This window comes from Anomaloglossus baeobatrachus, chromosome 8 (genome assembly GCF_048569485.1).
Source record: "Anomaloglossus baeobatrachus isolate aAnoBae1 chromosome 8, aAnoBae1.hap1, whole genome shotgun sequence".
Lineage (NCBI taxonomy): Eukaryota > Metazoa > Chordata > Amphibia > Anura > Aromobatidae > Anomaloglossus > Anomaloglossus baeobatrachus.
The window spans coordinates 52984707-53009006 of NC_134360.1; the positions used below are offsets into that span (position 1 = coordinate 52984707).

The window sequence follows — 24300 nt, forward strand, 5'->3', positions numbered from 1 at the left end:
ATATGTGGTGATAGCTGGCGTAGCGAAAATTATCGCTACGCCAGCTTCACACACACACTCACCTGCCGTGCGACGTCCCTGTGGTCGGCGACCCGCCTCCTTGTTAAGGGGGCGGGTCGTGCGGCGTCAATGCGATGTCACACGGCAGGCGGCCAATCGGAGCGGAGGGGCGGAGATGAGCAGGATGTAAACATCCTGCCCACCTCCTTCCTTCCCCATATCCTACGGAAGCCGCAGTGAGGCCGGTAGGAGACGTTCCTCGCTCCTGCGGCTTCACACACAGCTATGTGTGCGGCCGCAGGAGCGAGGAACAACATCGGACCGTCGCGTCAGCGTAATTATGAATTAAGCCGACACTGCACCGATGATACGATTACGACGCTTTTGCGCTCGTTCATCGTATCATCTAGGCTTTACACACTGCGATGTCGCATGCGATGCCGGATGTGCGTCACTTTCAATTTGACCCCACCGACATCGCACCTGCGATGTCGCAGTGTGCAAAGTGCCCCTCACAGGATCCGGCGATATCGCTTGCTTCTCGGCCTCGATACTGTGCTGTTGTGACCTTCCAGGACCTGACGGAGGATCACATGGCCAGAGGCATGTGGTATCTCCGGATGTTGTGAGTGTGAGCGCGTATGTGCGATATCGTCAGTGTCTGTGTGTGTGAGTGTATGCGATCGGGTGTGTGTGAGTGGATGCGATCGGGTGTGTGTGAGTGGATGCGATCGGGTGTGTGTGAGTGGATGCGATCGGGTCTGTGTGTGTGAGTGTATGCGATCGGGTGTGTGTGAGTGGATGCGATCGGGTGTGTGTGAGTGGATGCGATCGGGTGTGTGTGAGTGGATGCGATCGGGTGTGTGTGAGTGGATGCGATCGGGTGTGTGTGAGTGGATGCGATCGGGTGTGTGTGAGTGGATGCGATCGGGTGTGTGTGAGTGGATGCGATCGGGTGTGTGTGAGTGGATGCGATCGGGTTGGGTGAGTGGATGCGATCGGGTGTGTGTGAGTGGATGCGATCGGGTGTGTGTGAGTGGATGCGATCGGGTCTGTGTGTGTGAGTGGATGCGATCGGGTGTGTGTGAGTGGATGCGATCGGGTGTGTGTGAGTGGATGCGATCGGGTGTGTGTGAGTGGATGCGATCGGGTGTGTGTGAGTGGATGCGATCGGGTGTGTGTGAGTGGATGCGATCGGGTGTGTGAGTGTCGGCAGAGGAGCACGGCGTGCTGGAGGAGGCTGGGAGCAGAGAGGCTGATCATGGGGAAGGCTGGGAGGGGGAGGCTGATGCTGGGGGAGACTGGGAGGGGAAGGCTGATGCTGAAGGAGGCTGGGAGGGGGAGGCTGGGAGGAAGGAGGCTGGGAGGAGAGAGGCTGATCCTGGGGAAGGCTGGGAAGGGGAGGCTGATGCTGAGGGAGGCTGGAAGGACAGAGGCTGATGCTGGGGGAGGCTGAAAGGAGAGAGGCTGAGGCTGGGAGGAGAGAGACTGATGCTGGGGAAGGCTGATGCTGAGGGAGGCTGGGAGGGGAAAGCTGATGCTGGGGAAGGCTGGGAGGACGGAGGCTGGGAGGAGAGAGGCTGATCCTGGGGAAGGCTGGGAGAGGGAGGCTGATGCTGGGGGAGGCTGGAAGGAGAGAGGCTGATGCTGGGGGAGGCTGGAAGAAGAGAGGCTGATGCTGGGGGAGGCTGATGCTGGGGGAGGCTGGGAGGAGAGAGGCTGATGCTGGGGAAGGCTGGGAGGAGAGAGGCTGATGCTGGGGACAGAGAGGAGAGGCTGATGCTGGGAGGAGAGAGGCTGATGCTGGGATGAGAGAGGCTGATGCTGGGAGGAGAGAGGCTGATGCTGGGAGGAGAGAGGCTGATGCTGGGGGAGGCTGGGAGGGGGAGGCTGATGCTGGGGGAGGCTGGGACGAGGGAGGCTGATGCTGGTGGAGGCTGATGCTTGGGGAGGCTGATGCTTGGGGAGGCTGATGCTGGGGGAGGCTGGAAGGAGAGAGGCTGATGCTGGTGGAGGCTGATGCTTGGGGAGGCTGATGCTGGGGGAGACTGGGAGGGGAAGGCTGATGCTGAGGGAGGCTGGGAGGGGGAGGCTGGGAGGAAGGAGGCTGGGAGGAGAGAGGCTGATCCTGGGGAAGGCTGGGAACGGGAGGCTGATGCTGAGGGAGGCTGGAAAGAGAGAGGCTGATGCTGGGGGAGGCTGGAAGGAGAGAGGCTGATGCTGGTGGAGGCTGATGCTTGGGGAGGCTGATGCTGGGGGAGACTGGGAGCGGAAGGCTGATGCTGAGGGAGGCTGGGAGGGGGAGGCTGGGAGGAAGGAGGCTGGGAGGAGAGAGGCTGATCCTGGGGAAGGCTGGGAAGGGGAGGCTGATGCTGACGGAGGCTGGAAGGAGAGAGGCTGATGCTGGGGGAGGCTGGAAGGAGAGAGGCTGAGGCTGGGAGGAGAGAGGCTGATGCTGGGGAAGGCTGATGCTGAGGGAGGCTGGGAGGGGAAAGCTGATGCTGGGGAAGGCTGGGAGGACGGAGGCTGGGAGGAGAGAGGCTGATCCTGGGGAAGGCTGGGAGAGGGAGGCTGATGCTGGAGGAGGCTGGAAGGAGAGAGGCTGATGCTGGCGGAGGCTGATGCTGGGGGAGGCTGGAAGGAGAGAGGCTGATGCTGGTGGAGGCTGATGCTTGGGGAGGCTGGGAGAGGGAGGCTGATGCTGAGGGAGGCTGGGAGGAGGGAGGCTGGGAGAGGTAGGCTGAGAGAAGAGAGGCTGATGCTGGGGGAGGCTGATGCTGGGGGAGGGTGGGAGGAGGGAGGCTGGGAGGAGAGAGGCTGATGCTGGGGAAGGCTGGGAGGAGAGAGGCTGATGCTGGGGACAGAGAGGAGAGGCTGATGCTGGGAGGAGAGAGGCTGATGCTAGGATGAGAGAGGCTGATGCTGGGAGGAGAGAGGCTGATGCTGGGAGGAGAGAGGCTGATGCTGGGGGCAGAGAAGCTGATGCTGGGGGCAGAGAGGCTGATGCTGGTGCAGCATGGGGGATGGAGCACGATGGGGGGGGTGCGCAGCATCGGGGATGGAGCATGATGGGGGGGTGCGCAGCATCGGGGATGGAGCACGATGGGGAGTGCGGAGTATGGCGGATGGAGCACGTTTGGGAGTGCGCAGCATGGCGGATGGAGCACGTTTGGGAGTGCGCAGCATGGCGGATGGAGCACGTTTGGGAGTGCGCAGCATGGCGGATGGAGCACGTTTGGGAGTGCGCAGCATGGGAGATGGAGCACGATGGGGGGTGCGCAGCATAGGGGATGGAGCACGATGGGGAGTGCGCTGCATGGGGGATGGAGCACGATGGGGAGTGCGCTGCATGGGGGATGGAGCACGTTTGGGAGTGCGCACCTCCCCCCAACACACACACACACACACACACACACGCGCGCGCACTGCACACCACACCACACACCACACACACACACACTGGGAACCACAAACAACTGCTCTACACAGACACCCACACACACAGACAACGCTGCACACACACAACACCCAACACACAAACACCGCGGCACACACAAATATACGCACATACCGCACAACACACACATTGCACAAAACATACCTCCCCCCAAAACACACCACACACACACAAACCGCGCAACACACACACAACGCTACAGACACACAGCGCTCCACAAACAACGCAACACACGCAACACACATACAACACCGCTCTCACCCCCCGTCACACCCAGACAACACCCAGAACATGTACAGCCCCTACACAAACACTTGGTAACTACACACAACAACATCTATATATATATATATATATATATATATATATATAACAAAAATCATACATGAACTACACAATACGTAAATTCTAGAATACCCGATGCGTAGAATCGGGCCACCTTCTAGTATATTATATATGTACAGCTGCTATAACCCGGGCATCTCCTGTATATAATTATATATGTACAGCTGGAATAACCTGGGCATCTCCTGTATATAATTATATATGCACAGCTGGTATAACCTGGACATCTCCTGTATATAATTATATATGTACAGCTGGTATAACCTGGACATCTTCTGTATATAATTATATGTACAGCTGGTATAACCTGGGCATCGCCTGTATATAATTATATGTACAGCTGGTATAACCTGGGTATCTCCTGTATATAATTATATATGTACAGCTGGTATAACCTGGGTATCTCCTGTATATAATTATATATGTACAGCTGCTATAACCTGGGTATCTCCTGTATATAATTATATATGTACAGCTAGTATAACCTGGGCATCTCCTGTATATAATTATATATGTACAGCTGGTATAACCTGGGCATCTCCTGTATATAATTATATATGTACAGCTGGTATCACCTGGGCATCGCCTGTATATAATTATATGTACAGCTAGTATAACCTGGGCATCTCCTGTATATAATTATATATGTACAGCTGGTATAACCTGGGCATCTTCTGTATATAATTATATGTACAGCTGGTATAATTTGGGTATGCTCTGTATATAATTATATGTACAGCTGGTATAACCTGGGCATCTCTTGTATCTATATATATAATTGCCTTATTCTGTCTGTCTGTCTGTCTGTCTGTCTGTCTGTCTATCTGTCTGTCTGTCATGCTCCAAAATTGTGTCCTTACGGTGACACAAAGCTGATTGGCCGCTGGGCTCGCCATGGCCCCGCCCCCCACACGGATTGGCCGCTCGCCCAGGCTGCGCCCCCACACGGATTGGCCAGCCGCTCGCCCAGGCTCCGCCCCCCCACAGATTGGCCTCTCGCCCTGGCACCCTGCAGGCATTGGCAATTCGGCCCCGCCACGCCCCGCCCCCCTCACGCAATGCACGCTAGCTCTGGCCCCGCCCCCTTCCTCCCCCCGCGCATTCCCCGAACTGACACGGCTGTCACGGAGGTGAGTACTGTACTCCCCCCCCCCCGGCCCCCGCTCGCACAGGAGTGGTGTGGATACGTTGGTAATCGGCGGAAGATCCACACGCACACACATAACAGCACACACACAAACATACACACACATCAGATCACACTCACTCTCACACACACCTCACACACACCTCACATCGCATCCACACACTCAGGGGCACTTTGCACACTGCGACATCGCAGGCCGATGCTGCGATGCCGAGTGAGATAGTCCCCGCCCCCGTCGCAGCAGCGATATGTGGTGATAGCTGGCGTAGCGAAAATTATCGCTACGCCAGCTTCACACACACACTCACCTGCCGTGCGACGTCCCTGTGGTCGGCGACCCGCCTCCTTGTTAAGGGGGCGGGTCGTGCGGCGTCAATGCGATGTCACACGGCAGGCGGCCAATCGGAGCGGAGGGGCGGAGATGAGCAGGATGTAAACATCCTGCCCACCTCCTTCCTTCCCCATATCCTACGGAAGCCGCAGTGAGGCCGGTAGGAGACGTTCCTCGCTCCTGCGGCTTCACACACAGCTATGTGTGCGGCCGCAGGAGCGAGGAACAACATCGGACCGTCGCGTCAGCGTAATTATGAATTAAGCCGACGCTGCACCGATGATACGATTACGACGCTTTTGCGCTCGTTCATCGTATCATCTAGGCTTTACACACTGCGATGTCGCATGCGATGCCGGATGTGCGTCACTTTCAATTTGACCCCACCGACATCGCACCTGCGATGTCGCAGTGTGCAAAGTGCCCCTCACAGGATCCGGCGATATCGCTTGCTTCTCGGCCTCGATACTGTGCTGTTGTGACCTTCCAGGACCTGACGGAGGATCACATGGCCAGAGGCATGTGGTATCTCCGGATGTTGTGAGTGTGAGCGCGTATGTGCGATATCGTCAGTGTCTGTGTGTGTGAGTGTATGCGATCGGGTGTGTGTGAGTGGATGCGATCGGGTGTGTGTGAGTGGATGCGATCGGGTGTGTGTGAGTGGATGCGATCGGGTCTGTGTGTGTGAGTGTATGCGATCGGGTGTGTGTGAGTGGATGCGATCGGGTGTGTGTGAGTGGATGCGATCGGGTGTGTGTGAGTGGATGCGATCGGGTGTGTGTGAGTGGATGCGATCGGGTGTGTGTGAGTGGATGCGATCGGGTGTGTGTGAGTGGATGCGATCGGGTGTGTGTGAGTGGATGCGATCGGGTGTGTGTGAGTGGATGCGATCGGGTTGGGTGAGTGGATGCGATCGGGTGTGTGTGAGTGGATGCGATCGGGTGTGTGTGAGTGGATGCGATCGGGTCTGTGTGTGTGAGTGGATGCGATCGGGTGTGTGTGAGTGGATGCGATCGGGTGTGTGTGAGTGGATGCGATCGGGTGTGTGTGAGTGGATGCGATCGGGTGTGTGTGAGTGGATGCGATCGGGTGTGTGTGAGTGGATGCGATCGGGTGTGTGAGTGTCGGCAGAGGAGCACGGCGTGCTGGAGGAGGCTGGGAGCAGAGAGGCTGATCATGGGGAAGGCTGGGAGGGGGAGGCTGATGCTGGGGGAGACTGGGAGGGGAAGGCTGATGCTGAAGGAGGCTGGGAGGGGGAGGCTGGGAGGAAGGAGGCTGGGAGGAGAGAGGCTGATCCTGGGGAAGGCTGGGAAGGGGAGGCTGATGCTGAGGGAGGCTGGAAGGACAGAGGCTGATGCTGGGGGAGGCTGAAAGGAGAGAGGCTGAGGCTGGGAGGAGAGAGGCTGATGCTGGGGAAGGCTGATGCTGAGGGAGGCTGGGAGGGGAAAGCTGATGCTGGGGAAGGCTGGGAGGACGGAGGCTGGGATGAGAGAGGCTGATCCTGGGGAAGGCTGGGAGAGGGAGGCTGATGCTGGGGGAGGCTGGAAGGAGAGAGGCTGATGCTGGGGGAGGCTGGAAGAAGAGAGGCTGATGCTGGGGGAGGCTGATGCTGGGGGAGGCTGGGAGGAGAGAGGCTGATGCTGGGGAAGGCTGGGAGGAGAGAGGCTGATGCTGGGGACAGAGAGGAGAGGCTGATGCTGGGAGGAGAGAGGCTGATGCTGGGATGAGAGAGGCTGATGCTGGGAGGAGAGAGGCTGATGCTGGGAGGAGAGAGGCTGATGCTGGGGGAGGCTGGGAGGGGGAGGCTGATGCTGGGGGAGGCTGGGACGAGGGAGGCTGATGCTGGTGGAGGCTGATGCTTGGGGAGGCTGATGCTTGGGGAGGCTGATGCTGGGGGAGGCTGGAAGGAGAGAGGCTGATGCTGGTGGAGGCTGATGCTTGGGGAGGCTGATGCTGGGGGAGACTGGGAGGGGAAGGCTGATGCTGAGGGAGGCTGGGAGGGGGAGGCTGGGAGGAAGGAGGCTGGGAGGAGAGAGGCTGATCCTGGGGAAGGCTGGGAACGGGAGGCTGATGCTGAGGGAGGCTGGAAAGAGAGAGGCTGATGCTGGGGGAGGCTGGAAGGAGAGAGGCTGATGCTGGTGGAGGCTGATGCTTGGGGAGGCTGATGCTGGGGGAGACTGGGAGCGGAAGGCTGATGCTGAGGGAGGCTGGGAGGGGGAGGCTGGGAGGAAGGAGGCTGGGAGGAGAGAGGCTGATCCTGGGGAAGGCTGGGAAGGGGAGGCTGATGCTGACGGAGGCTGGAAGGAGAGAGGCTGATGCTGGGGGAGGCTGGAAGGAGAGAGGCTGAGGCTGGGAGGAGAGAGGCTGATGCTGGGGAAGGCTGATGCTGAGGGAGGCTGGGAGGGGAAAGCTGATGCTGGGGAAGGCTGGGAGGACGGAGGCTGGGAGGAGAGAGGCTGATCCTGGGGAAGGCTGGGAGAGGGAGGCTGATGCTGGAGGAGGCTGGAAGGAGAGAGGCTGATGCTGGCGGAGGCTGATGCTGGGGGAGGCTGGAAGGAGAGAGGCTGATGCTGGTGGAGGCTGATGCTTGGGGAGGCTGGGAGAGGGAGGCTGATGCTGAGGGAGGCTGGGAGGAGGGAGGCTGGGAGAGGTAGGCTGAGAGAAGAGAGGCTGATGCTGGGGGAGGCTGATGCTGGGGGAGGGTGGGAGGAGGGAGGCTGGGAGGAGAGAGGCTGATGCTGGGGAAGGCTGGGAGGAGAGAGGCTGATGCTGGGGACAGAGAGGAGAGGCTGATGCTGGGAGGAGAGAGGCTGATGCTAGGATGAGAGAGGCTGATGCTGGGAGGAGAGAGGCTGATGCTGGGAGGAGAGAGGCTGATGCTGGGGGCAGAGAAGCTGATGCTGGGGGCAGAGAGGCTGATGCTGGTGCAGCATGGGGGATGGAGCACGATGGGGGGGTGCGCAGCATCGGGGATGGAGCATGATGGGGGGGTGCGCAGCATCGGGGATGGAGCACGATGGGGAGTGCGGAGTATGGCGGATGGAGCACGTTTGGGAGTGCGCAGCATGGCGGATGGAGCACGTTTGGGAGTGCGCAGCATGGCGGATGGAGCACGTTTGGGAGTGCGCAGCATGGCGGATGGAGCACGTTTGGGAGTGCGCAGCATGGGAGATGGAGCACGATGGGGGGTGCGCAGCATAGGGGATGGAGCACGATGGGGAGTGCGCTGCATGGGGGATGGAGCACGATGGGGAGTGCGCTGCATGGGGGATGGAGCACGTTTGGGAGTGCGCACCTCCCCCCAACACACACACACACACACACACACACGCGCGCGCACTGCACACCACACCACACACCACACACACACACACTGGGAACCACAAACAACTGCTCTACACAGACACCCACACACACAGACAACGCTGCACACACACAACACCCAACACACAAACACCGCGGCACACACAAATATACGCACATACCGCACAACACACACATTGCACAAAACATACCTCCCCCCAAAACACACCACACACACACAAACCGCGCAACACACACACAACGCTACAGACACACAGCGCTCCACAAACAACGCAACACACGCAACACACATACAACACCGCTCTCACCCCCCGTCACACCCAGACAACACCCAGAACATGTACAGCCCCTACACAAACACTTGGTAACTACACACAACAACATCTATATATATATATATATATATATATATATATAACAAAAATCATACATGAACTACACAATACGTAAATTCTAGAATACCCGATGCGTAGAATCGGGCCACCTTCTAGTATATTATATATGTACAGCTGCTATAACCCGGGCATCTCCTGTATATAATTATATATGTACAGCTGGAATAACCTGGGCATCTCCTGTATATAATTATATATGTACAGCTGGTATAACCTGGACATCTTCTGTATATAATTATATGTACAGCTGGTATAACCTGGGCATCGCCTGTATATAATTATATGTACAGCTGGTATAACCTGGGTATCTCCTGTATATAATTATATATGTACAGCTGGTATAACCTGGGTATCTCCTGTATATAATTATATATGTACAGCTGCTATAACCTGGGTATCTCCTGTATATAATTATATATGTACAGCTAGTATAACCTGGGCATCTCCTGTATATAATTATATATGTACAGCTGGTATAACCTGGGCATCTCCTGTATATAATTATATATGTACAGCTGGTATCACCTGGGCATCGCCTGTATATAATTATATGTACAGCTAGTATAACCTGGGCATCTCCTGTATATAATTATATATGTACAGCTGGTATAACCTGGGCATCTTCTGTATATAATTATATGTACAGCTGGTATAATTTGGGTATGCTCTGTATATAATTATATGTACAGCTGGTATAACCTGGGCATCTCTTGTATCTATATATATAATTGCCTTATTCTGTCTGTCTGTCTGTCTGTCTGTCTGTCTATCTGTCTGTCTGTCATGCTCCAAAATTGTGTCCTTACGGTGACACAAAGCTGATTGGCCGCTGGGCTCGCCATGGCCCCGCCCCCCACACGGATTGGCCGCTCGCCCAGGCTGCGCCCCCACACGGATTGGCCAGCCGCTCGCCCAGGCTCCGCCCCCCCACAGATTGGCCTCTCGCCCTGGCACCCTGCAGGCATTGGCAATTCGGCCCCGCCACGCCCCGCCCCCCTCACGCAATGCACGCTAGCTCTGGCCCCGCCCCCTCCCTCCCCCCGCGCATTCCCCGAACTGACACGGCTGTCACGGAGGTGAGTACTGTACTCCCCCCCCCCCGGCCCCCGCTCGCACAGGAGTGGTGTGGATACGTTGGTAATCGGCGGAAGATCCACACGCACACACATAACAGCACACACACAAACATACACACACATCAGATCACACTCACTCTCACACACACCTCACACACACCTCACATCGCATCCACACACTCACAGCATCCGGCGATATCGCTTGCTTCTCGGCCTCGATACTGTGCTGTTGTGACCTTCCAGGACCTGACGGAGGATCACATGGCCAGAGGCATGTGTTATCTCCGGATGTTGTGAGTGTGAGCGCGTATGTGCGATATCGTCAGTGTCTGTGTGTGTGAGTGTATGCGATCGGGTGTGTGTGAGTGTATGCGATCGGGTGTGTGTGAGTGGATGCGATCGGGTGTGTGTGAGTGGATGCGATCGGGTGTGTGTGAGTGGATGCGATCGGGTGTGTGTGAGTGGATGCGATCGGGTGTGTGTGAGTGGATGTGATCGGGTGTGTGTGAGTGGATGCGATCGGGTGTGTGTGAGTGGATGCGATCGGGTGTGTGAGTGTCGGCAGAGGAGCACGGCGTGCTGGAGGAGGCTGGGAGCAGAGAGGCTGATCATGGGGAAGGCTGGGAGGGGGAGGCTGATGCTGGGGGAGACTGGGAGGGGAAGGCTGATGCTGAAGGAGGCTGGGAGGGGGAGGCTGGGAGGAAGGAGGCTGGGAGGAGAGAGGCTGATCCTGGGGAAGGCTGGGAAGGGGAGGCTGATGCTGAGGGAGGCTGGAAGGAGAGAGGCTGAGGCTGGGAGGAGAGAGGCTGATGCTGGGGAAGGCTGATGCTGAGGGAGGCTGGGAGGGGAAAGCTGATGCTGGGGAAGGCTGGGAGGACGGAGGCTGGGAGGAGAGAGGCTGATCCTGGGGAAGGCTGGGAAGGGGAGGCTGATGCTGGGGGAGGCTGAAAGGAGAGAGGCTGAGGCTGGGAGGAGAGAGGCTGATGCTGGGGAAGGCTGATGCTGAGGGAGGCTGGGAGGGGAAAGCTGATGCTGGGGAAGGCTGGGAGGACGGAGGCTGGGAGGAGAGAGGCTGATCCTGGGGAAGGCTGGGAGAGGGAGGCTGATGCTGGGGGAGGCTGGAAGGAGAGAGGCTGATGCTGGGGGAGGCTGGAAGAAGAGAGGCTGATGCTGGGGGAGGCTGATGCTGGGGGAGGCTGGGAGGAGAGAGGCTGATGCTGGGGAAGGCTGGGATGAGAGAGGCTGATGCTGGGAGGAGAGAGGCTGATGCTGGGAGGAGAGAGGCTGATGCTGGGGGAGGCTGGGAGGGGGAGGCTGATGCTGGGGGAGGCTGGGACGAGGGAGGCTGATGCTGGTGGAGGCTGATGCTTGGGGAGGCTGATGCTGGGGGAGGCTGGAAGGAGAGAGGCTGATGCTGGTGGAGGCTGATGCTTGGGGAGGCTGATGCTGGGGGAGACTGGGAGGGGAAGGCTGATGCTGAGGGAGGCTGGGAGGGGGAGGCTGTGAGGAAGGAGGCTGGGAGGAGAGAGGCTGATCCTGGGGAAGGCTGGGAACGGGAGGCTGATGCTGAGGGAGGCTGGAAGGAGAGAGGCTGATGCTGGGGGAGGCTGGAAGGAGAGAGGCTGATGCTGGTGGAGGCTGATGCTTGGGGAGGCTGATGCTGGGGGAGACTGGGAGCGGAAGGCTGATGCTGAGGGAGGCTGGGAGGGGGAGGCTGGGAGGAAGGAGGCTGGGAGGAGAGAGGCTGATCCTGGGGAAGGCTGGGAAGGGGAGGCTGATGCTGAGGGAGGCTTGAAGGAGAGAGGCTGATGCTGGGGGAGGCTGGAAGGAGAGAGGCTGAGGCTGGGAGGAGAGAGGCTGATGCTGGGGAAGGCTGATGCTGAGGGAGGCTGGGAGGGGAAAGCTGATGCTGGGGAAGGCTGGGAGGACGGAGGCTGGGAGGAGAGAGGCTGATCCTGGGGAAGGCTGGGAGAGGGAGGCTGATGCTGGAGGAGGCTGGAAGGAGAGAGGCTGATGCTGGCGGAGGCTGATGCTGGGGGAGGCTGGAAGGAGAGAGGCTGATGCTGGTGGAGGCTGATGCTTGGGGAGGCTGGGAGAGGGAGGCTGATGCTGAGGGAGGCTGGGAGGAGGGAGGCTGGGAGAGGTAGGCTGAGAGAAGAGAGGCTGATGCTGGGGGAGGCTGATGCTGGGGGAGGGTGGGAGGAGGGAGCCTGGGAGGAGAGAGGCTAATGCTGGGGAAGGCTGGGAGGAGAGAGGCTGATGCTGGGGACAGAGAGGAGAGGCTGATGCTGGGAGGAGAGAGGCTGATGCTAGGATGAGAGAGGCTGATGCTGGGAGGAGAGAGGCTGATGCTGGGGGCAGAGAAGCTGATGCTGGGGGCAGAGAGGCTGATGCTGGTGCAGCATGGGGGATGGAGCACGATGGGGGGGTGCGCAGCATCGGGGATGGAGCATGATGGGGGGGTGCGCAGCATCGGGGATGGAGCACGATGGGGAGTGCGGAGTATGGCGGATGGAGCACGTTTGGGAGTGCGCAGGATGGCGGATGGAGCACGTTTGGGAGTGCGCAGCATGGCGGATGGAGCACGTTTGGGAGTGCGCAGCATGGCGGATGGAGCACGTTTGGGAGTGCGCAGCATGGGAGATGGAGCACGATGGGGGGTGCGCAGCATAGGGGATGGAGCACGATGGGGAGTGCGCTGCATGGGGGATGGAGCACGATGGGGAGTGCGCTGCATGGGGGATGGAGCACGTTTGGGAGTGCGCACCTCCCCCCAACACATACGCGCGCGCACTGCACAACACACCACACACACACACACTGGGAACCACAAACAACTGACCTACACAGACACCCACACACACAGACAACGCTGCACACACACAACACCCAACACACAAACACCGCGGCACACACAAATATACGCACATACCGCACAACACACACATTGCACAAAACATACCTCCCCCAAAACACACCACACACACACAAACCGCGCAACACACCCACAACGCTACAGACACACAGCGCTCCACAAACAACGCAACACACGCAACACACATACAACACCGCTCTCACCCCCCGTCACACCCAGACAACACCCAGAACATGTACAGCCCCTACACAAACACTTGGTAACTACACACAACAACATCTATATATATATATATATATAACAAAAATCATACATGAACTACACAATACGTAAATTCTAGAATACCCGATGCGTAGAATCGGGCCACCTTCTAGTATAATTATAAATGTACAGCTGGTATAACCTGGGCATCTTCTGTATATAATTATATATGTACAGCTGGTATAACCTGGGCATCTCCTGTATATAATTATATATGTACAGCTGCTATAACCTGGGCATCTCCGGTATATAATTATATATGTACAGCTGGTATAACCTGGGCATCTTCTGTATATAATTATGTATGTACAGCTGGTATAACCTGGGTATCTCCTGTATATAATTATATATGTACAGCTGGTATAACCTGGGCATCTCCTGTATATAATTATATATGTACAGCTGCTATAACCTGGGCATCTCCTGAATATAATTATATATGTACAGCTGGTATAACCTGGACATCTCCTGTATCTATATATATAATTGCCTTATTCTGTCTGTCTGTCTGTCTGTCTATCTGTCTGTCTGTCATGCTCCAAAATTGTGTCCTTACGGTGACACAAAGCTGATTGGCCGCTGGGCTCGCCATGGCCCCGCCCCCCCACACGGATTGGCCGCTCGCCCAGGCTGCGCCCCCACACGGATTGGCCAGCCGCTCGCCCAGGCTCCGCCCCCCCCACAGATTGGCCTCTCGCCCCGGCACCCTGCAGGCATTGGCAATTCGGCCACGCCACGCCCCGCCCCCCTCACGCAATGCACGCTAGCTCTGGCCCCGCCCCCTCCCTCCCCCCGCGCATTCCCCGAACTGACACGGCTGTCACGGAGGTGAGTACTGTACTCCCCCCCCCCCCCCGGCCCCCGCTCGCACGGGAGTGGTGTGGATACGTTGGTAATCGGCGGAAGATCCACACGCACACACATAACAGCACACACACAAACATACACACACATCAGATCACACTCACTCTCACACACACCTCACACACACCTCACACACACCTCACATCGCATCCACACACTCACAGCATCCGGCGATATCGCTTGCTTCTCGGCCTCGATACTGTGCTGTTGTGACCTTCCAGGACCTGACGGAGGATCACATGGCCAGAGGCATGTGGTATCTCCGGATGTTGTGAGTGTGAGCGCGTATGTGCGATATCGTCAGTGTCTGTGTGTGTGAGTGTATGCGATCGGGTGTGTGTGAGTGGATGCGATCGGGTGTGTGTGAGTGGATGCGATCGGGTTGGGTGAGTGGATGCGATCGGGTGTGTGTGAGTGGATGCGATCGGGTGTGTGTGAGTGGATGCGATCGGGTCTGTGTGTGTGAGTGGATGCGATCGGGTGTGTGTGAGTGGATGCGATCGGGTGTGTGTGAGTGGATGCGATCGGGTGTGTGTGAGTGGATGCGATCGGGTGTGTGTGAGTGGATGCGATCGGGTGTGTGTGAGTGGATGCGATCGGGTGTGTGAGTGTCGGCAGAGGAGCACGGCGTGCTGGAGGAGGCTGGGAGCAGAGAGGCTGATCATGGGGAAGGCTGGGAGGGGGAGGCTGATGCTGGGGGAGACTGGGAGGGGAAGGCTGATGCTGAAGGAGGCTGGGAGGGGGAGGCTGGGAGGAAGGAGGCTGGGAGGAGAGAGGCTGATCCTGGGGAAGGCTGGGAAGGGGAGGCTGATGCTGAGGGAGGCTGGAAGGACAGAGGCTGATGCTGGGGGAGGCTGAAAGGAGAGAGGCTGAGGCTGGGAGGAGAGAGGCTGATGCTGGGGAAGGCTGATGCTGAGGGAGGCTGGGAGGGGAAAGCTGATGCTGGGGAAGGCTGGGAGGACGGAGGCTGGGAGGAGAGAGGCTGATCCTGGGGAAGGCTGGGAGAGGGAGGCTGATGCTGGGGGAGGCTGGAAGGAGAGAGGCTGATGCTGGGGGAGGCTGGAAGAAGAGAGGCTGATGCTGGGGGAGGCTGATGCTGGGGGAGGCTGGGAGGAGAGAGGCTGATGCTGGGGAAGGCTGGGAGGAGAGAGGCTGATGCTGGGGACAGAGAGGAGAGGCTGATGCTGGGAGGAGAGAGGCTGATGCTGGGATGAGAGAGGCTGATGCTGGGAGGAGAGAGGCTGATGCTGGGAGGAGAGAGGCTGATGCTGGGGGAGGCTGGGAGGGGGAGGCTGATGCTGGGGGAGGCTGGGACGAGGGAGGCTGATGCTGGTGGAGGCTGATGCTTGGGGAGGCTGATGCTGGGGGAGGCTGGAAGGAGAGAGGCTGATGCTGGTGGAGGCTGATGCTTGGGGAGGCTGATGCTGGGGGAGACTGGGAGGGGAAGGCTGATGCTGAGGGAGGCTGGGAGGGGGAGGCTGGGAGGAAGGAGGCTGGGAGGAGAGAGGCTGATCCTGGGGAAGGCTGGGAACGGGAGGCTGATGCTGAGGGAGGCTGGAAGGAGAGAGGCTGATGCTGGGGGAGGCTGGAAGGAGAGAGGCTGATGCTGGTGGAGGCTGATGCTTGGGGAGGCTGATGCTGGGGGAGACTGGGAGCGGAAGGCTGATGCTGAGGGAGGCTGGGAGGGGGAGGCTGGGAGGAAGGAGGCTGGGAGGAGAGAGGCTGATCCTGGGGAAGGCTGGGAAGGGGAGGCTGATGCTGACGGAGGCTGGAAGGAGAGAGGCTGATGCTGGGGGAGGCTGGAAGGAGAGAGGCTGAGGCTGGGAGGAGAGAGGCTGATGCTGGGGAAGGCTGATGCTGAGGGAGGCTGGGAGGGGAAAGCTGATGCTGGGGAAGGCTGGGAGGACGGAGGCTGGGAGGAGAGAGGCTGATCCTGGGGAAGGCTGGGAGAGGGAGGCTGATGCTGGAGGAGGCTGGAAGGAGAGAGGCTGATGCTGGTGGAGGCTGATGCTGGGGGAGGCTGGAAGGAGAGAGGCTGATGCTGGTGGAGGCTGATGCTTGGGGAGGCTGGGAGAGGGAGGCTGATGCTGAGGGAGGCTGGGAGGAGGGAGGCTGGGAGAGGTAGGCTGAGAGAAGAGAGGCTGATGCTGGGGGAGGCTGATGCTGGGGGAGGCTGGGAGAGGGAGGCTGATGCTGGGGGAGGGTGGGAGGAGGGAGGCTGGGAGGAGAGAGGCTGATGCTGGGGAAGGCTGGGAGGAGAGAGGCTGATGCTGGGGACAGAGAGGAGAGGCTGATGCTGGGAGGAGAGAGGCTGATGCTAGGATGAGAGAGGCTGATGCTGGGAGGAGAGAGGCTGATGCTGGGAGGAGAGAGGCTGATGCTGGGGGCAGAGAAGCTGATTCTGGGGGCAGAGAGGCTGATGCTGGTGCAGCATGGGGGATGGAGCACGATGGGGGGGTGCGCAGCATTGGGGATGGAGCATGATGGGGGGGTGCGCAGCATCGGGGATGGAGCACGATGGGGAGTGCGGAGTATGGCGGATGGAGCACGTTTGGGAGTGCGCAGCATGGCGGATGGAGCACGTTTGGGAGTGCGCAGCATGGCGGATGGAGCACGTTTGGGAGTGCGCAGCATGGCGGATGGAGCACGTTTGGGAGTGCGCAGCATGGGAGATGGAGCACGATGGGGGGTGCGCAGCATAGGGGATGGAGCACGATGGGGAGTGCGCTGCATGGGGGATGGAGCACGATGGGGAGTGCGCTGCATGGGGGATGGAGCACGTTTGGGAGTGCGCACCTCCCCCCAACACACACACACACACACACACACACACGCGCGCGCACTGCACAACACACCACACACCACACACACACACACTGGGAACCACAAACAACTGCTCTACACAGACACCCACACACACAGACAACGCTGCACACACACAACACCCAACACACAAACACCGCGGCACACACAAATATACGCACATACCGCACAACACACACATTGCACAAAACATACCTCCCCCCAAAACACACCACACACACACAAACCGCGCAACACACACACAACGCTACAGACACACAGCGCTCCACAAACAACGCAACACACGCAACACACATACAACACCGCTCTCACCCCCCGCCACACCCAGACAACACCCAGAACATGTACAGCCCCTACACAAACACTTGGTAACTACACACAACAACATCTATATATATATATATATATATATATATAACAAAAATCATACATGAACTACACAATACGTAAATTCTAGAATACCCGATGCGTAGAATCGGGCCACCTTCTAGTATAATTATATATGTACAGCTGCTATAACCTGGACATCTCCTGTATATAATTATATATGTACAGCTGCTATAACCTGGGCATCTCCTGTATATAATTATATATGTACAGCTGGTATAACCTGGACATCTCCTGTATATAATTATATATGTACAGCTGCTATAACCTGGGCATCTCCGGTATATAATTATATATGTACAGCTGGTATAACCTGGGTATCTCCTGTATATAATTATATATGTACAGCTGGTATAACCTGGGCATCTCCTGTATATAATTATATATGTACAGCTGCTATAACCTGGACATCTCCTGTATATAATTATATATGTACAGCTGGTATAACCTGGGCATCTCCTGTATATAATTATATATGTACAGCTGGTATAACCTGGGCATCTCCTGTATATAATTATAAATGTACAGCTGGTATAACCTGTGCATCCTCTGTATATAATTATATATGTACAGCTGGTATAACCTGGGTATCTTCTGTATATAATTATATATGTACAGCTGGTATAACCTGGGCATCTCCTGTATATAATTATATATGTACAGCTGGTATAACCTGGGCATCTCCTGTATATAATTATAAATGTACAGCTGGTATAACCTGTGCATCCTCTGTATATAATTATATATGTACAGCTGGTATAACCTGGGCATCTCCTGTATATAATTATATATGTACAGCTGGTATAACCTGGGCATCTCCTGTATATTATTATAAATGTGCAGCTGGTATAACCTGGGCATCTCCTGTATATAATTATATATGTACAGCTGGTATAACCTGGGCATCTCCTATATATAATTATATATGTACAGCTGGTATAACCTGGGCATCTCCTGTATATAATTATATATGTACAGCTGGTATAACCTGGGTATCTTCTGTATATAATTATATATGTACAGCTGGTATAACCTGGGCATCTCCTGTATATAATTATATATCTACAGCTGGTATAACCTGGGTATCTACTGTATATAATTATATATGCACAGCTGGAATAACCTGGGTATCTTTTGGAGCATTGACTGATATTTCACCAGACGTTACAGTTTTACATTCCTGGCTCTTTATTTCTCGCGTGCCTCGGCTGTCTATAATTTTACACTATTTCATGATGCATTTGGGTTTGTCCATATTAGACTGTAGGAATGTCAAAAATATTCTCCACGATGTTGCTCGCTCCGGACGTCAGATCATCGGATTTCGCTGTGACGTTCACACAACAACTTGGATTCTTAACTCCAAATGAATTTATGTCACAAGAGCAGGAGCTAAAACAGAGAAAAGGAGAAGCCATGAAAGGTGTGTGGTCAGGAGCGAGACTTCCTCCTACACTGCAGACTGCCTCTACATACTGCACAGTGCACTGCCTCTACATACTGCACAGTGCACTGCCTCTACATACTGCACAGTGGACTGCCTCTACATACTGCACAGTGCACTGCCTCTACATACTGCACAGTGCACTGCCTCTACATACTGCACAGTGGACTGCCTCTACATACTGCACAGTGCACTGCCTCTACATACTGCACAGTGCACTGCCTCTACATACTGCACAGTGGACTGCCTCTACATACTGCACAGTGGACTGCCTCTACATACTGCACAGTGCACTGCCTCTACATACTGCACAGTGGACTGCCTCTACATACTGCACAGTGCACTGCCTCTACATACTGCACAGTGGACTGCCTCTACATACTGCACAGTGCACTGCCTCTACATACTGCACAGTGCACTGCCTCTACATACTGCACAGTGCACTGCCTCTACATACTGCACAGTGCGCTGCCTCTACATACTGCACAGTGCGCTGCCTCTACATACTGCACAGTGCACTGCCTCTACATACTGCACAGTGCACTGCCTCTACATACTGCACAGTGCACTGCCTCTACATACTGCACAGTGCACTGCCTCTACATACTGTACAGTGAACTGCCTCTACATACTGCACAGTGCACTGCCTCTACATACTGCACAGTGCACTGCCTCTACATACTGCACAGTGCACTGCCTCTACATACTGCACAGTGGACTGTCTCTACATACTGCACAGTGCAATGCCTCTACATACTGCACAGTGCACTGCCTCTACATACTGCACAGTGCACTGCCTCTACATACTGCACAGTGCACTGCCTCTACATACAGTTAGGTCCAGAAATATTTGGCCAGTGACACAAGTTTTGTTATTTTAGCTGTTTACAAAAACATGTTCAGAAATACAATTATATATATAATATGGGCTGAAAGTGCACACTCCCAGCTGCAATATGAGAGTTTTCACATCCAAATCGGAGAAAGGGTTTAGGAATCATTGCTCTGTAATGCATAGCCTCCTCTTTTTCAAGGGACCAAAAGTAATTGGACAAGGGACTCTAAGGGCTGCAATTAACTCTGAAGGCGTCTCCCTCGTTAACCTGTAATCAATGAAGTAGTTAAAAGGTCTGGGGTTGATTACAGGTGTGTGGTTTTGCATTTGGAAGTTGTTGCTGTGACCAGACAACATGCGGTCTAAGGAACTCTCAATTGAGGTGAAGCAGAACATCCTGAGGCTGAAAAAAAAGAAAAAATCCATCAGAGAGATAGCAGACATGCTTGGAGTAGCAAAATCAACAGTCGGGTACATTCTGAGAAAAAAGGAATTGACTGGTGAGCTTGGGAACTCAAAAAGGCCTGGGCGTCCACGGATGACAACAGTGGTGGATGATCGCCGCATACTTTCTTTGGTGAAGAAGAACCCGTTCACAACATCAACTGAAGTCCAGAACACTCTCAGTGAAGTAGGTGTATCTGTCTCTAAGTCAACAGTAAAGAGAAGACTCCATGAAAGTAAATACAATGGTTCACATCTAGATGCAAACCATTCATCAATTCCAAAAATAGACAGGCCAGAGTTAAATTTGCTGAAAAACACCTCATGAAGCCAGCTCAGTTCTGGAAAAGTATTCTATGGACAGATGAGACCAAGATCAACCTGTACCAGAATGATGGGAAGAAAAAAGTTTGGAGAAGAAAGGGAACGGCACATGATCCAAAGCACACCACACCCTCTGTAAAACATGGTGGAGGCAACGTGATGGCATGGGCATGCATGGCTTTCAATGGCACTGGGTCACTTGTGTTTATTGATGACATAACAGCAGACAAGAGTAGCCGGATGAATTCTGAAGTGTACCGGGATATACCTTCAGCCCAGATTCAGCCAAATGCCGCAAAGTTGATCGGACGGCGCTTCATAGTACAGATGGACAATGACCCCAAGCATACAGCCAAAGCTACCCAGGAGTTCATGAGTGCAAAAAAGTGGAACATTCTGCAATGGCCAAGTCAATCACCAGATCTTAACCCAATTGAGCAAGCATTTCACTTGCTCAAATCCAGACTTAAGACGGAAAGACCCACAAACAAGCAAGACCTGAAGGCTGCGGCTGTAAAGGCCTGGCAAAGCATTAAGAAGGAGGAAACCCAGCGTTTGGTGATGTCCATGGGTTCCAGACTTAAGGCAGTGATTGCCTCCAAAGGATTCGCAACAAAATATTGAAACTAAAATTTTTTGTTTGGGTTTGGTTTATTTGTCCAATTACTTTTGACCTCCTAAAATGTGGAGTGTTTGTAAAGAAATGTGTACAATTCCTACAATTTCTATCAGATATTTTTGTTCAAACCTTCAAATTAAATGTTACAATCTGCACTTGAATTCTGTTGTAGAGGTTTCATTTCAAATCCAATGTGGTGGCATGCAGAGCCCAACTCGCGAAACTTGTGTCACTGTCCAAATATTTCTGGACCTAACTGTACTGCACAGTGGCCTGCCTCTACATACTGCACAGTTCACTGCCTCTATATACCGCACAGTGGACTGCCTCTATATACTGCACAGTGGACTGCCTCTATATACTGCACAGTTCACTGCCTCTATGTACTGCACAGTGGAATGTCTCTACAAACTGCACAGTTCACTGCCTCTATGTACTGTATAGTGGACTGCCTCTACATCCTGCACAGTGGACTGCCTCTACATACTGCACAGTTCACTGCCTCTACGTACTGTACAGTGGACTGCCTCTACATACTGCACAGTACACTGCTTCTACGTACTGTACAGTGGACTGCCTCTACATACTACACAGTGGACTGTTTCCTCATGCTGCACAGTGGACTGCCTCTACATACTGCACAGTGGACTGCCTCTACATACTGCACAGTTCACTGCCTCTACGTACTGTACAGTGGATTGCCTCTACATACTGCACAGTGCACTGCTTCTACGTACTGTACAGTGGACTGCCTCTACATACTGCACAGTGGACTGTTTCCTCATGCTGCACAGTAGACTGCCTCTTATTCTTTCTGAGCGAAGCCTCTAGGAAAATCTGCAGCAAACTACATTTTCTCCGCCATACTTAAAGCTGGTAACAATTATTCTCCTGTGAGATACAACTTAGCTTCTTACCGATTAGACGGAAGGCTTTTCCCGTGGATGCTGATATCATTTATTGTCACAATAACGTTATTATCACTTGTCACCCGACCTGAAAACATGAGAAGATAATTCTGTGAGTTTTCCTTCTTATGTCTGTGCCTGGGAAAAATGGGCTATGCTTGTAGCGCTCCCGGGGGGCGGCCGCCTAGAGCCATGCAGCACCCTTGTACGTTCCCCCCAGTGGTTGACACATACTGATGAGTCCGATGGTGTAATTGGAAGCCGCTCTCCTGCTCTCCACGTGAAGCTTCAGAAGATCCTCAGGTTTTACCAAGGAAATAAAGACCTTCAGCCCCGACTCCAGCGACACAACTAACTTATCTCCTTCATTCCTTACAAACCTATAGAGAAATAAAACAGTCAGTGAAATACCTGGTGTACGGCCGCCGGATATTACTGACCGCCGCTGCCTGTATATGTATAGTATATGGCTTCCGGTATGTCTCCTATCTATTATACGGTTAAAACCAGAAGTTTCCCTCCGTTCTCTATAAAGACACATCTGCAAGTTTTTCCTTCTGCTCTCTATAAAGACACATCTGCAGGTTTTTCCCTCTGCTCTCTATAAAGACACATCTGCAGGTTTTTCCTTCTGCTCTCTATAAAGACACATCTGCAGGTTTTTCCCTCCTCTCTCTATAAAGACACATCTGTACGTTTTTCCCTCCACTCTCTATAAAGACACATCTGCAGGTTTTTCCCTCCGCTCTCTATAAAGACACATCTGCAGGTTTTTCCTTCCTTCTCTATAAAGACACATCTGCAGGTTTTTCCCTCCGCTCTCTACAAAGACACATCTGCAGGTTTTTCTCCCTATCTGACATGAAATCAGAATAAACCTTTCCCGTTTTAGATCAATTAGGAACCAAAATTATTTCTATTTGCCAAATGCCAGAATAATGAGCAAGAGAGAATGTTTCAAGGCATTTTTATTACTTTCTGCAAAGTCAGAAGTTTCCCTCCATGTCATTAGTATTTGGTGCCATTGCCCTTACACTGTATGATTTGGGTAAAACGTTTTGGATCCTTCCACAAGCTTCTCACAATAGTTGGTAGGAATTTGGGCACATTCCTCCTGACAGAACTGGTGTAACTGAGCCATGTTTGTAGGATGTCTTGCTTGCATCGGCCTTTTCAGCTTTGCCCATAAATTGTCAATAGGATTGAGATCAGGGTTTTGTGATGGCCACTCCAAAACACCGACTTTGTTATCAGTAAGCCACTTTGTAATCAGTTTGGCAGTAGCAGTGTGTTTTGGGTCATTGTCCATTTGGAAGAACCATTTACTCCCAAGCTTAAGTTCCTGGCTGATGTCTTGAGATGTTGCTTAAAGGGGTTATCCGGCTTATTTTGACTTTTTTTTTATTATTTCCCTATTAGGCTATATTGGGGCAGGTAAGTAGATAGTGAGCACTTACCTGCCCTGCTGTCAGCCCCTCTCCCGCGGCTCAGAGTAGTCATGTGACCGCTCCTGCCACGATTTTGCTGCTTCCGGTCATTTCATGTCAACATGGGCAGGGCCATGTTGACATGCAAATCTGTGAACAGCTTGTTGCCGCCCTGCTGGGCGGGTAGAGTGTGTGAGTCCCCGCCCCCCATCCCTGCACCCTCCCACACATTCTCCCGCACCCCCTACTCTCCCCGCAACCTCCCCCGGCACTGCTGTGGGACCCGTGAGCTGATGGGAGGGGCCTGCCTGCGGCTGCCGTGGTGTCAGCGCCAGCACCGGGCCCCCTGCTCCCTGCTCAGGATCGCACATTCAAATGTATCAGCAGTATCTGTGATGCCGATACGTTTGAAAGCACTGATGAGAGGGAGCGCTGCTTCTCATCACTGTCCCGCTGTCTGTGTCTGACAGTTCAGGATAGCGGTGACGTCACTACTCTGTTGATATGTCCTGAGCAGACAGCGGACGAACGTGCAGGAGCGGCGGGGACCGAGAAGGGGTAAGTATGTATTCCCTACATGTGTTCCCTATGGGGGTAGGGGGGTCAGTGCAGAACGATGGGGGGTTGGTACAGAGTGCCGCGTGTGGGGGCGGGAGGGTTGCAGAGCCCGATGTGTGTGTGGGGTGCAGAGCCCTATGTGTGTGTGCGGTGCAGAGCCCTATGTGTGTGTGCAGTTCAGAGCCCTATGTGGGGGGGGGGTGCAGAGCCCGATGTGTGTGTGCGGTGCAGAGCCCGATGTGTGTGTGCGGTGCAGAGCCCTATGTGTGTGTGCGGTGCAGAGCCCTATGTGTGTGTGTGTGGGGGGGTGCAGAGCCCTATGTGTGTGTGGGGAGTGCAGAGCCCGATGTGTGTGTGCGGTGCAGAGCCCGATGTGTGTGTGCGGTGCAGAGCCCTATGTGTGTGTGCAGTTCAGAGCCCTATGTGGTGGGGGGTGCAGAGCCCGATGTGGGGCTG

General features: G+C 54.7%; 1 protein-coding gene across 1 annotated transcript in view; it reads right to left on the reverse strand.

The window, feature by feature from the left end:
* Positions 1-18449: 18449 nt before the first annotated feature.
* Positions 18450-24300, reverse strand: part of LOC142249761 (inter-alpha-trypsin inhibitor heavy chain H3-like) — a 54177-nt gene continuing 48326 nt past the window's right edge. The window contains exons 18-20 of the mRNA XM_075321619.1: positions 22094-22239; positions 21869-21947; positions 18450-18677 (exon numbers count right to left, since the gene is read on the reverse strand). Of these exons, the coding sequence (XP_075177734.1) occupies positions 18542-18677; positions 21869-21947; positions 22094-22239 (361 nt within the window). The 3' untranslated portion in view covers positions 18450-18541. The remainder of the gene's footprint in view (positions 18678-21868; positions 21948-22093; positions 22240-24300) is intronic.